General features: G+C 40.4%; 1 protein-coding gene across 1 annotated transcript in view; it reads left to right on the top strand.

The window, feature by feature from the left end:
- LOC135504100 (probable phospholipid-transporting ATPase IIA) overlaps window positions 1-8890 on the top strand; it is a 39458-nt gene extending 30568 nt beyond the window's left edge. Inside the window, exons 24-28 of the mRNA XM_064922391.1 lie at window positions 1350-1414; window positions 1801-1909; window positions 2152-2209; window positions 3335-3538; window positions 6649-8890. Of these exons, the coding sequence (XP_064778463.1) occupies window positions 1350-1414; window positions 1801-1909; window positions 2152-2209; window positions 3335-3538; window positions 6649-6785 (573 nt within the window). The 3' untranslated portion in view covers window positions 6786-8890. The remainder of the gene's footprint in view (window positions 1-1349; window positions 1415-1800; window positions 1910-2151; window positions 2210-3334; window positions 3539-6648) is intronic.
- Window positions 8891-14608: the final 5718 nt, after the last annotated feature.

Genomic DNA, 14608 nt, shown 5'->3' with positions numbered 1-14608 from the left:
TAGACATTTTTGCAAATGTATTAAAAATAAACAACAAATACCTTATTTACATAAGTATTCAGACCCTTTGCTGTGAGACTCGAAATTGAGCTCAGGTGCATCCTGTTTCCATTGGTCATCCTTGAGTTGTTTCTACAACTTGATTTGGAGTCCACCTGTGGTAAATTCAATTGATTGGACATGATTTGGAAAGGCACACACCTGTCTCTACAAGGTCCCATTGTTGACGGTGCATGTCAGAGCAAGAATCAAGCCATGAGTTCAAAGGAATTGTCCGTAGAGCTTCAAGACAGGATTGTGTCGAGGGACAGATCTGGGGAAGGGTACCAAAACATTTCTGCAGTATTGAAGGTCCCCAAGAACACAGTGGCACATGACACCCCGCTTGGAGTTTGCCAAAAGGCATCTCAGACCATGAGAAACAAGATTCTTTGGTCTGATAAAACCAAGATTGAACTCTTTGGCCTGAATGCCAAGCGTCACATTTGGAGGAAACCAGGCACCATCCTGTGATGGTGAAGCATGGTGGTGGTGGCAGCATCATGATGTGGGAATGTTTTTCAGCGGCAGGGGCTGGAAGACTAGTCAGGATTGAGGGAAAGATGAACGGAGAAAAGTACAGAGAGATCCTTGATGAAAACCTGCTCCAGAGCGCTCAGGACCTCAGACGTGGGCGAAGGTTCACCTTCCAACAGGAAAACGACCCAAAGTTCACAGCCAAGACAACGCAGGAGTGGCTTCGGGGCGAGTCTCTGAATGTCCATGAGTGGCCCAGCAAGAGCCCGGACTTAAACCCAATTGATCATCTCTGGAGAGACCTGCAATAGCTGTGCAGCGACGCTCCCCATCCAACATGACAGAGGATCTTCAGAGAAGAATGGGAGAAACTCTCCAAATAGAGGTGTGCCAAGCTTGTAGCGTCATACTCCAGAAGACTCAAGGCTGTAATCGCTGCCAAAGGTGCTTCAACAAAGTACTGAGTAAAGGGTCTGAATAATGTCATATTTCAGGGTTTTTTTAAATACAAATTTGCTACATTTTCTGAACCTGTTTTTGCTTTGTCATTATGGGGTATTGTGTGTAGATTTATGAGGGGGGGGAAACTATTTAAGACATTTTCGAATAAGGCTGTAACAAAAAAAATGGAAAAAGTCAAAGAGCCTGAACACTTTCCCGAATGCACTGTATTTCTAAGTTCCTCTCAAGTGCTGGATTTTTACCCATAGCGACCAATCCACCATTTATTCTGATATTAACTCTAACGCTCCGATATACACAGATGAACTCTTTCACAGTATAATACCATTTTGTTATGATGATGACTCATTCATGATCTCTTCTTCCCCCAGGCTGTCTTCTCCTCTGTCTTCTACTTTGCGTCTGTCCCCCTCTACCAAGGATTTGTCATTATTGGGTGAGCTGAGCTGATCTTTTCTCAATAGCTGTGGCTTATCAGGATGGCATTTCAACTGTTAGTCGGATTGCTATGACATTGAGATTGTGTTGACGTATTGTTGCATTGGGTTGAATGTAGAAAAAAATAAATTTACTTTAACCCTGCTTAGTCATCAAAACCTCATCAAAAGACCCTCTTTTCTGCCTTAGAATGGAGCTCAAATCGATTTAGCGAAATGTCAGGAAATTAGATGCCTGAAATGTTCAATCATTTGGGGAAAAATGTAACTGTATTTTTTTTTACATTTACCTGGATAACTTCTCAAATAAAACAATTTTTGTGTTTCATTTCTTACATAAACTATTTAATGGAAATTGATCAATGATTTATGTTCTTTATTCTAGCTACTCCACCATCTACACCATGTTCCCTGTGTTCTCCCTCGTGTTGGATAAAGATGTGAAGTCAGAAGTAGCTATGCTCTATCCTGAGTTATATAAGGATCTCCTAAAGGTAATACACTGTCTTCATTATATTACTTTATTGGCTATTGAATATGGCAGTATAATATGCATTATTTCAAAATGATGTACTGCATAAAACTCCATAACCTTCAGAGTAGTATATCTAAAGTATACACACATTTATTTTGAACTCTATTCAGCTTTCATTTAATGTCACTGTTATCCTCAGTGTATTTATAAATAATTATATTGTATTAAATGAAATGTGTTATTTTTCTATTCCTCTCTCAGGGTCGACCTCTGTCCTTTAAGACCTTTCTGATATGGGTCCTAATAAGTATCTACCAAGGTAAGAAGACATTGATGCAGTGTGTAATGGAAATACACGCTTGAGTAGAATAGGCATTCCTATAGATTCTTTGGAATTTGTTATGTTTTTAAAATTCCTGTATGCCTCTTTTACACAGATAGTACTTTAGAAACTGCCCTGCCCTGTGGTGTACGATCCATGATGCTCCCCACCAGCCCACACACTTTCTTCTTAATTATAGTAGTGGAGTTTATTGATGTCTGTGGTTTGTAAATGTTAAATAACCTAAGGTGGTTTTCCAACAAGGACTATTGGTATTGCAAAGGCGTTGCCAGAATCATCCAATGCTACACCCTAAACCTTTAGTCTACAGCTCAGCACTCAATCCCTGCCTCCCACCACACAGATATAGATGTGGCTGTACCTCTCCCTCTCAAAACAGAGTGGCAGAATATTCTGACATTTCCTTTGCCATGATCCTTTTTACCCTTATTTGCTATTGAGTGGGCTTTGGTTTCTGTGTTTAAGGACATTGGTGAGTTGTTTGGTATCGATTCCATAACAGTTGTCCATGAAAGAAATGTTTTGTATGCTTTTATATGAATAATATAATTTTATTGTCTAATGTCCAACAGAAAATGTACATCTGGTTTATCCCAACAATGTGATGTGTATAAGAAATACATTGAAGTACAATGTTGCTGTATTTTATACATAACTGTGATACTGTATGTCCCATGTCAGATCTGTTGGTATTAATTACATTTTCAATCACAGGAAGTGTATTTTTCCATTCTGTTTTAATGTCACAATAACATGGAGAAGTGTTACACTTCCTTTTCCCGTCACAGCTACAAATTCTGACATCGATTCCCTTATTTATTTATTTTTATGCAAAAGATATAGATGTGGCTGTACTGTACTGACTTCACACTCTCTTCATTGTATTTCTGTAGTCCATTCCTCTGATTGTAGCATTGGAATAACTGGTGTAGAACAGAACCGTTAGAGCCAAGGTTCAGGTTGAGCATTAAAGTTTGCCAGTCATGCATTTAAACGGCACCATAGATATGTCTGTTGATTGAAAATAAAAGCACATGCACATCCATACAAGCAGTAGCAGTGCTTTTGACATTGTGCTAACCTGTTCTCTGTGCTCCTCAGGCAGTATCATCATGTATGGGGCATTGCTGCTGTTTGAGTCAGAGTTTGTCCACATCGTGGCCATTTCCTTCACCTCTTTGATCCTCACGGAGCTGCTGATGGTGGCGCTCACCATCCAGACATGGCACTGGCTCATGATCGTAGCCGAGCTACTCAGTTTGGCCTGCTACATCGCCTCGCTCGTCTTCCTCCACGAGTTCATAGGTGGGTAAAACACATATTTAACACCCACACACATTTGATGACATGTTTCTGGCCAAGGAATTCCGATGCCAGGAATTTTCATACAGATGAGACAAATAATAGTGTATCCACAATTGTATTAACCTGTACACAGTGATAGATTGATAGTAATGGTCTTTCACTGCCCTTGGAGTTGTACGTCAGCATTCAGTGATGACAGGCTCTTCTCCATTCATACTGTGCCCTTGGGCTGTCTGAGACCTGGAGGTTACTGACTGTAGGAAGTCCTGCTAAAGGTGAATAAAGTGACAAATAGTACCAGAGGAGTGCAGCCAGCCACCGGCATGCTACAGTGTTGAAGTGGAAATGCCAAAGCCTCGTGTTAGTTTCCTGCTCCCTCCACCACACACATGCTGGCCAAGGTCTTTGTGTTTATGACTAAACAGCCTGCTGTAGTTTAGAAACGATTGTACCACATCTAGAACCCCACACACTGCTGCTGATGTTAGTTATGGAATTTCGTGTCGGCTGTGTTATGTATTTTATGAAATCTAAACAGCTGTACGCGGCAGACATTTGATCACTTAAAAAGCCCAAGTAAAGCGAGAAATGTGACAAATGGACTAGTTGCATAGATTCCAATCAGTTACTTCAGTCACTAGTTGTGTTTTCCAACTGTTATTTTAGGCCTTTATGTGGGGTGTGGAGGTACATTTTCAGACCACAGCGTTATGACCTGAACGTGGTCAAAAGTGCCTTTTCTCATTCTTCTCTTTCTTAAAAGAGAGGTAATTTTAACATTTAACGACACAAGTAACACGAAGGGTACATAATGTCCCTGAATACAACAGCTTGAATCAGAGTCAATTACATGGTAATCCATTTCACTCATCTACTGTATTGGCAACATGCTAGGTCTCCCTAATCTCCTGTTTTTCAAAGGCCCACTGCAGTCAAAAACGTGACTTTTCCTGTGTGTTGTGTATTTCCATACTATGAGGTTGGAATAATACTGTTAAATGATGGTAATGCCCTTTTTAGTTGACTGACATAAATTTCAGCCTGTTTTAGTGGAATGGAGTTTTGGCCTGCCTGGTGATATCACCAGGCAGTAAATTAGTTAATAGATCTATTAGTCAAAGAGGTCCAAACCTCTCTGCAAGTAACAGCTAGTTTTCAGTTTTCCAATCACCACTGAGAAATTGCTCTTTGCTAAGAAGCTATGTTTGTTTGTTTTCTATTAAAACAGTAAAAAAATAATCACAAAACTCAACAAAAAAAGAAACATCCCCTTTTCAGGACCTTGTCTTTCAAAGATAATTAGTAAAAATCGAAATAACTTCACAGATCTTCATTGTAAAGGTTTTAAACACTGTTTCCCATGCTTGTTCAATGAACCAGGATGGCAAAAACAACTGCCCGAGTTACACCAGGAACGCACAATCCCTCCATCAGTGCTCAGACTGTCCGCAATAGGCTGAGAGAGGCTGGACTGAGGGCTTGTAGGCCTGTTGTAAGGCAGGTCCTCACCAGCACCGGCAACAATGGGCACAAACCCACCGTCGCTGGACCAGACAGGACTGGCAAAAAGTGCTCTTCACTGACGAGTCGTGGTTTTGTCTCACCAGGGGTGATGGTCGGATTCGTGTTTATCGTCAAAGGAATGAGTGTTACACAGAGGCCTGTACTCTGGAGCGAGATCGATTTGGAGGTGGAGGGTCCGTCATGGTCTGGGGCGGTGTGTCACAGCAACATTGGACTGAGCTTGTTGTCATTGCAGACAATCTCAACGCTGTGTGTTACAGGGAAGACATCCTCCTCCCTCATGTGTGACCCTTCCTGCAGGCTCATCCTGACATGACCCTCCAGCATAACAATTCCACCAGCCATACTGCTCGTTCTGTGCATACTGCTCGTTCTATGCATGATTTCCTGCAAGACAGGAATGTCGGAGTTCTGGCGTGGCCAGCGAAGAGCCCGGATCTCAATCCCATTGAGCACGTCTGGGACCTGTTGGATCGGAGGGTGAGGGCTAGGGCCATTCCCCCCAGAAATGTCCTGGATCTTGCAGGTGCCTTGATGGAAGAGTGGGTTAACATCTCACAGCAAGAACGGTCAAATCTGGTGCAGTCCATGCGGAGGTGATGCACAGCAGTACTTGATGCAGCTGGTGGCCACACCAGATACTGACTGTTACTTTTGATTTTGACCCCCCCTTTGTTCAGGGACACATTATCCAATTTCTGTTAGTCACATGTCTGTGGAACTTGTTCAGTTTATGTCTCAGTTATTGAACCTTGTTATGTTCATACAAATATTTACACATGTTAAGTTTGCTGAAAATTAACGCAGTTGACAGGGATAGGACGTTTCATATTGTTACCCAGAAATTATTTGATATTGAGATAAAATGACCTGCATCTAACATAACCTTTTAAGTCACTAAATGAACTGAGTAGTGGTAACTGAAACACAAACAGTAGTCATACTAGTCTGATTACATTCATTTATACTTACTTAATTTCTCATATACAGTGCCCTCCGTAATTATTGGGACGGTGAAGCATTTTCTTCTTATTTTGGCTCTGTACTCCATCACTTTAGATATGAAATTATACAATGATGATGAGGTTAAAGTGCAGACTGTCCTTTTTAATTTGAGGGTATTTTCATTCATAACAGCACTTTTTGTACATGGTCCCCCCATTTTTTTAGGGGACCAAAAGTATTCACTTAAAGTTTAAAAAATAAAAAATAATTTAAAAAAAGCAAATGCATCCAACAAGTTTGAAATCACAAGCTTGGTGTTATCATTGCATGCTAGGAATTTGGGACCAAATACTCAAATTTTGACTACTTTAATACACAAGTTAATTTATCAAAATACTTTTGTTTCCCTAAAATGGGGGAACGGTTCACCCGATATGGATGAAAATACCCTCAAATTAGCACTGACAGTCTGCACTTTATCCTCAATAGTCATTGTATCATTTAAATCCCAAAGGGCTGGAGTACAGAGCCAATACAAAAAAACAAAATATCACTGTCCCAATAATTACGGAGGGCACTGTATAAACATCTCTGTTTGAATGACCCACCATTCTGCCCTCTGTTTCCTGTACTGTTTCTAGATGTATATTTCATTGCCACAATGTCGTTCCTGTGGAAGGTGACGGTTATCACCCTGGTGAGCTGTCTGCCCCTCTACATCCTCAAGTACCTGCGCAGACGCTTCTCACCTCCCAACTACTCCAAGCTCACCACTTAGAGAGGGACGAGGAGGCAGCTGTCCCCTCTGCCGCCGCCACCATACAGTACCTCCATCCCTGCTTCTGTGCACTGGGAGAGAGGTCTCTGCTTTCACTCCTCCCTACCTCTCTCATCTAATGGAGCATATCTTTATTTGGACCTAAAGAGTTCCCTTCCCCTTTAATTTATTCTTAAAGGTTATTGTGTAATTGGAAGAGATGGTGTAGGAAGAAAAAAAGTTTGATTTGAGAAGAGAGAAAGTTGTGCAAGTCTACAATACTCCCCTTGTTTAGATGTAAATATTTGGTATGTTTCCAGACTGATTGGATTGGTGGTTGGATTGACTATCGCTGGTTGGGAATTCCATACCATGTAGACTGAAGCTGGAACCGGAATTCTGTGTTTTGCCATGGTAACATGTCTAGAAATGTGTGAATACAATAATTAAATAGGTTCCATAATGTACTAACAGCGGGCTATGTGTGCCACTTAACCATGGACTGACTCATCAACAATATAGGAAATATAGAAATCCTGTTTGGTATCTAAACATCAGGCCTATAGAACTGTAACAAGGAACGCCTGCTTGGATTTGACTAACATACTTGCATAAAAAAATAATACGTGCTTGTCAGTCTGAAATGCATTGAATTGGTAATTATGTTTTAATTGCACATATTTCTTAAAACTGATCGTTGTAGTTACATTGGAAACATAGTGGGAAATGTAATTATTTTATACCCCCCCCCCTAAAATTTTACATTACATTACAGATACAAAAAACTTTACGGCACAATCTGTTAATGGATAACATTGTTATTGAAGTAGCATTTTTCAAGGACTTTATGGAATTTGATGTTAGAAACAGTTCTGAGGTTTAAAGATGGATGCGTGAACTGATCAGTTCTGTTTGTGTATGTGTTTGTGCGTCACTTAACGACTATAACCCTACCATGTGGAGGTGGCTTGGTGGTTCAATATAGCATGATAACCCACAGGCTCAGATGTCAAAGTGTGTGTGTCTGTCATTTCGTACTTCAGGGCGGTGAATGGTAAAACAGTTTGTCTAAACTGAAGAGCATGGTCAATATTCAGCCACTAACAAGATGTTATTTGTAGCCAAGACGTATATTCCACTTTGGCCCCCGGATTAGCTGTGTCCTCTAGACCAGGGTGTCCTTTGGCTACCCTGTCATGTGGCCACTGCCCACTCCTGACGCCAGTTCTGGCCACACTGTATCATTGCATGATTCACTTTAGTTGTGACATGAAGCCAATTCAAGCCATAGCTGAAAATACTCTGACCACTGTCCGGTTGACCCCTCGCCTACCCCCACAATTCCCACTGCTTCTCCCCACAGACACAGACATGTCTGGAATAGAAAACAACACTTCACCTGCTCAGAGTGGATGACCCAGGAGAATGTGTTGATGTTCAATATGTATTAGTACACATTTGAATAAAAAAAATACAAAATTCCTCCCATACTATTCTTCCCAATTCCTACCATTCAGTAAATTCAGAGACTGGTACTAATGACATTGTGTTGTATTATCTCCATTTATATTATCTTAGCTAATTTGATGCATTAGAAAGATGTAGTCTAATACCATGATGGGGATACTGTTAAAATGTGTGAATTATTTGAGTCCAAGAATGCATGCAGTGTGGCATAACTACTAATTCACTGATTTATTGTACAGTTCCCACTGGACACAGATGTACATTTCATTGAAATGACATGAAAACAACGTTGATGGAACCAGTGTGTGCCCAGTGTGTTGGAATTACAGGCATTTTGTATTGTGTAATCTACTGTACATCTCCTTATTTTAGTTGACGTTTCAAACATTGAAACCATTTGAATTTTGACATGCCTTTTTTGCACAGAATTTTGTTAGCACTGACAACTACTTTATTTTATAATGTGGACTTTGGAGGTTTCAAACCATCAATTGTGGTAGAATGACACTGCATAATTGTAAATAACCTGTTTTTATTTATTAACCTTGATCATTTTGTGTTGGTATAATTGCACTCTTATCAGCAGAACAACAAGGAGGATAGTATTGAATTGTGGATATCAGTGGTGATCAAATAAATCTAATGTTTTTTCCTTTCTAGTCACTGAACCTTCATTGTCCTTACTCTGAAATCCTTTTTAAAAGTATTTTAAAATATGTTTAGGTTTGTGTGAGTAGATTTTTTTTTTCTCAAGGTAAGCTGTAAGATTGAGGCTGCACTGTAGTGGAAATCTTCCTTATGTAAATCAGTGTGTCTCATTTTCACCAGAGGAGGGAGTCCCTGACACTCAACACAGGCTGCTCTCCTCTACAGTCAGCCACACTTTCCGATGAGCAGATCCTGTAGCCTTCACTGTGGAAGGGTCAGTCTATGCCCTGTCACTTTGACCATGCAATGTCAGATAGGGATTTTATCATGATAGGTAACTATATGGGATTTAGTTCATCTGATAAAATTCAGTTGGTATAAAATACATTTTACATCATAATCTTCGCAAATAATAATTGAATCTCACACCAAGTTAGAACATGCACAAGTTAAAATGTATTGAATCTCCCAAGATTTTGCATTCGTCCCAGAAATTATTTTAGTTGGAACCAAGCCTCAGCCCAATCTGTAAAACATGGAGTAAAACCCCACAATACTGTGTTCATAATAAAATCCTGCTTCTCCATCCAATGTTTTTTTTTTTTTTTTTTTTGCCCGAATGCATTGGTTATACCAATAAAAGAACCCATTTAAGTTAATCAGCCCAATGAAAACTGAAATTCCACCCCAGAATCAACATCAATGACCCCTATCTTTAATGTTTAAACTCTTTCCTCAGAGCTTCAAGCGAGCAACAGAGCCACTTGTTGGAGCATTGCCAAACCTACCATTCAATCAAAAGAGGAGAGATATAGAGTACCCAGTATGGCTGAAGACACATTCTGATGTCAGGGAGTCCTCTTTAGAGAAAGACAGCTTGTTAGGGTCAATTGTACTCCCACACGGGGAAAAATGTACCCTTATGGAAAAACAATCATGATTTTAATAACATTATTATGCCAAATATAAAATTATGTCAAACCCTCTTGGCTGGCGCGACAGTGTAAACAAAGGATTTTGGTGATGACCAGTAGGCTCCGCATAGGAAAAGGTGCTGAGCATACACATACCCTCCTCAACAGCTATTTATAGCCTGGCAGGACTGGAACGCTTCGATTGGTCTTAGCACCTACTACTATTGCGAAGGAAGGGTCGCTGAAATATTTCCCCTCCTACTGTAATCCTCTATAACATCTAGTGAGGGAGAGTGAAGTACAGTGCTGTTAAAACAGTATGGTAGGGAGACGACTCAGATAATATATAGTAACTGTCAGTTAAAGTTTTTTTTCCATTGCATCATTAGAAGAGGAGGAGCTATCTGTTAAGGGAGTGGTAATACTTGTATTTGTAATAGTTGTTGTAGAGGTAGCAGTGGTGGGAAAAAGTACCCAGTTGTCATACTTGAGTAAAAGTAAAGATACCTTAGTAAGAAAATGACTCAAGTAAAAGTCAAAGTCACCCAGTAAAGTACTACTTGAGTAAAAGTATTTTGTTTTAAATATACATAAGTATCTAATGTAAATGTAATTGCTAAAATATACTTAAGCTTGAAAAGTAAATGTAGAAATAATTCATTATATAAAGCAATCCAGACGACACAATTTTCCCACCTTTTTTTACGGATATCAAGTCGCACACTCCAGCACTCAAAGTACTTTGCACCACTGAGCAGTAGTTGTAGTGGTATTAGCTGTGGTACTGTAGTACAAGTAGGAGACACAGCTCTTCCTATAGGGGTCAGAGGTTATTGTTGTTATTGTTATTGAGGTGCTGGGTGAATAGACAGTCATAGTGTTAGATGTCTCCCATGGGTGTTAGCCTGAGAGGGCAGGAGTGGCACAGCACAGGGGTGACTGAAAGTTTGGTTTCTGGCTGCTTATTCTCTACCATGTACTGCTGAATAAAGAAGTTTCACCGTTGTAGTCCCAACCTCTTGGCTACCGTGGAAACAAACAGGAATAGAAGGATGTCAGAGTTTTGAGTTAGGGTGGGAAACTTGGTACTACAACAACTAAGAGTGTCTTCTGGGGGGATATTGTTTCATGGGATTTCAGAACACCACTTCTGCTCAAAAGGGGAGAATCCATGAGCTATGTAACTTCATTTTCCATTGGACTAAAGCAGAGAAATTAATGTTATATCAACATTAAAGTATCGATCAAACTCCTATTACATAGCTACGGGTGTTGTTTCATCCATACATAGTGGTCATACATAGTTTCAATACTGATACTGAACGTATTAGTTAATTCAGAAGGAAGGAAATGTTTTACAAAGATGACAAGTGGCAAAAGAAGAACAGGATCCCTAATTACACAACATAATATACCGCCTGGTTCTACTATCCAAGCATTTTAGTTCAGTTCCATGAACTACTGTTCTGTCCAGTTTTAAAGCAGCAACTTTAAGAACTTAAAATTGTTTTATTGAACTTTATTTTAGGAATGAAGTTTTAAACACTGGCTGAAACAATGAACAGGAAGACCAAACTGAAATCTAAATACAGAAGGAATGTGGATTTTTGACAAGTTGCTTCTCTATCAGTTAGTACTTAAAACATCTAGTGTACATTGTAAAGTTCTACACACAACTATGTCAATAATGACTCTCAAGTCAAGACAGCAGTGCCACATTAAAGGTAGACTCCACAATATGACATCAAATGAGTGGTGACTTCCTGCTTACAGAAATCAATAACAACACAATTCCAATTTTTGCTTTTACAAATGCAGGTGTCCCTGTAAGGGGCGGATATAAATTGTGAACAACCAGTGCTTACAGTCTTGGCAGATTTTAATTTGGTTGTTGTTGATTACTGTAAGGAAAAAGTCTCACTGCTGATGATGATGTCATATTGCGTAGTCTACCTTAAATAATACAATTGCATGGATTTCTTAAGGTGAAACTCAAATGGAGCCAAATGTCTACGCATACCTTTATATGTCTGAATTTCCTTCGAAAGCTTTCCAAGAGACATGATATAATGTGCCATGCATTTCCACATCAAAGTTCCACTGCTTCACTGGTTTCAAAACTCAAACATGCATGTTACAATTGAAAAACTAAAATGGTGTAATGCTATAACCCAGACAATGCTCCCTAAATGAGCTGTTATACAGTGAAGGAAGAATCCTGCATACATTTTGAAAAAGTGGGTTCCTCTAGCAAAAAACGTAAATACAAACTCGGGCCTTCTGGACAGGCGCAGTCAGGTTTCCCTTCTCTAACTATATTAATTTTCTCATTCATCATTTGCGTTGCACAAGAATAACGTCACAGTGGAAGAATTTACATCTGGTAGGCAATGGATTTAACTCAGACGGCCAAAGAGTTAGGCTAACCCTAAAATGTATACTCTGAATTGCGTGATTGTGTGACTTAGTCTGGATCTAGCACCCAAAACCATGTCAGAACTCGATTCAGATCCCTGATTATGCCCCTTATAGTACACATCTTTTCCTATGGAAAGCTCTGCTGCTCACGTCATTGACTTTTATTTTATATTATTCTTATTGTATTATTTTGTTTGTATTTTATTGTATACATTATTTTAAATATTTAACTCAGCATTTTTGGAAAAGTAAGTATTTCACTGCTAGTCTACAAAGCATGTGACAAATAAAATGATTCAATTTGATGTCAGTACACATATCAGTGTCCTAATTTTCTACAATGTACAATGTACCACAATGGGTATAAAGGTTCTTCCACTTTAAATGAACAACAACTTTAAAAGCTTTATGAATGCCTCCATAAGTCCTCATAAGTCATTATATATTAATGGTGGGAAATGTCCTCTTACATAATTAAACAAAATGGTTGCATATCCAGTACTTGATCCATTCACAAGTTCCACATACTCTGGGATGCATCCTGTTACAAGGTATTAAAATGTCTAATCACCTATCTTTGTATTATGTAACATAAACCAATCCACAAAATGGGTTTAAGAGAATAAGGGCCTCATATAGGCCTGCATGGTTTTGGAACTAATGTCTGTTAAGTTTACCTTGGCTTCTCTGTATGTCTAATTCCACTGCTTCCTCCTCTGGGCACCACACTGAACTTGTTAATGTGCTGAATTAGGCTTTCTTGAAACATTTATTGGTTTGGGTTACCCGGTCCCATAATTTAAAAGACCTTTCCAAGATAAATGCTTCAGGTAGACCTTGAGTGTTTAATTGCTAGTGTGTGTATTACGTGTGAATAGATTTACAGTAGCAAATGTACATATTAAAAGTCCAAAAAGGATGATGCATAAGCCCCAAGAGCTGACTGTGTTGCCAAAATGCAATCCAAACAATGACATGTCATTGTTGACCATTAGCATAGAAGCCAGGATAGTGGGGCCTTGTTCATATTATGAAAAGTTAAATTAATGTCATATGTACCAATCTGTCAGGTTTTTATTTAACCTTTATTTTGACAGGGAGTCAATCTAGAGACCAAGGTCTTTTTTCCATAGGAGCCCTGTTTAGCACCACAATACATGTCAAAATACAATACACACATTAAACCCTGTGTTTCCTGTCTCTCTGTGCCAGTTCGTCTTGTATGTTTCCAAGTCAACCAGCGTTTTTCCTGTTCTCCTGCTTTTTGGATTCTCCTTTTTCTAGTCCTCCCGGTTTTGACCCTTGCCTGTTCTGGACTTTGTACCCGCCTGCCTGACCATTCTGCCTGCCTTGACCATGAGCCTGTCTGCAACTCTGTACGTCCTGGACTCTGATCTGGTTTTGACTTTTTTGCCTGTCCACGGCCCTTCTCTTGTCTACCCATTTGGATTAATAAACATTGTAAGACTCCAACCATCTGCCTCCTGTGTCTGCATTTTGGTCTCGCCTTGTGCCTTGATACAAAATCCAGAGACAGGGCAAAGGTACAGGATGGCAGGCAGGCTCAGGGTCAGGGGCAGGCAAGGGTCAAAACTAGGTAGACGAGAAAAGAGAGACTTCTATATACACCGGTATAAATACACAGGGGATAATGGGGAAGATGGGCGACACCTGGAGGGGGGTGGAGACAATCACAAAGACAGCTTAAACAGATCAGGGTGTGACAGTATCCCAAACGGGGCAATGAGGGCTAAGTCCAGGATGTCACGAGAGGGGACCCAACACATCTCCTTCGGGCCAAATCCCTTCCAGTCAACCAGGTACTGGAAACCCGTGCCCCGTGGTCAAACACTCAGGAGGCGTATCCCTGTGTACGCCGAAGGAGGTGGGGTGGGCCTGGAAACAGAAAACTGTGAGATATCGGTTTAACACAGGACACATGAAAGGTGGGGTGTATATGAGGGGTACAGAGCAACAGAAGATGAATAGCAGAGGGACTAATCATTTTAGAGATGGGAAACAGGCCAATAAACTGGGGGGAGAATTTGTGGGATTCCACCCGGAGGGGCATATCCCGGTTGTATAGCCATACCTTCTGCCCAAGGTGATACCAGGGAGCCGGGGTCCGATGGCGATCCACTTGTCGTCGAAATCTGGAGGTGGTCTTGAGGAGGGGCGACTGGGCTTTCTCCTAGGTACGATGACAGAAGCAGACAAACATCTGGGCAGAAGGTACGCCAACCTCTTCCTCCTGCTCAGCAGAGCGGGGGCTGATACCCCAGGGAACATTCAATGGGCAAAGGGTGTTGCATGCGTATTCCACCCACACAAGATGCTGGTTCCAGGTGGTGGGGTTGGCAGAGACCAGGCAGCGCAGAGTTGTCTCAAGGTCCTGGT

Source organism: Oncorhynchus masou, chromosome 18 (genome assembly GCF_036934945.1).
Source record: "Oncorhynchus masou masou isolate Uvic2021 chromosome 18, UVic_Omas_1.1, whole genome shotgun sequence".
Taxonomy (NCBI): Eukaryota; Metazoa; Chordata; class Actinopteri; order Salmoniformes; family Salmonidae; genus Oncorhynchus; species Oncorhynchus masou.
This window is presented reverse-complemented; position numbering and strand designations above follow the sequence as displayed.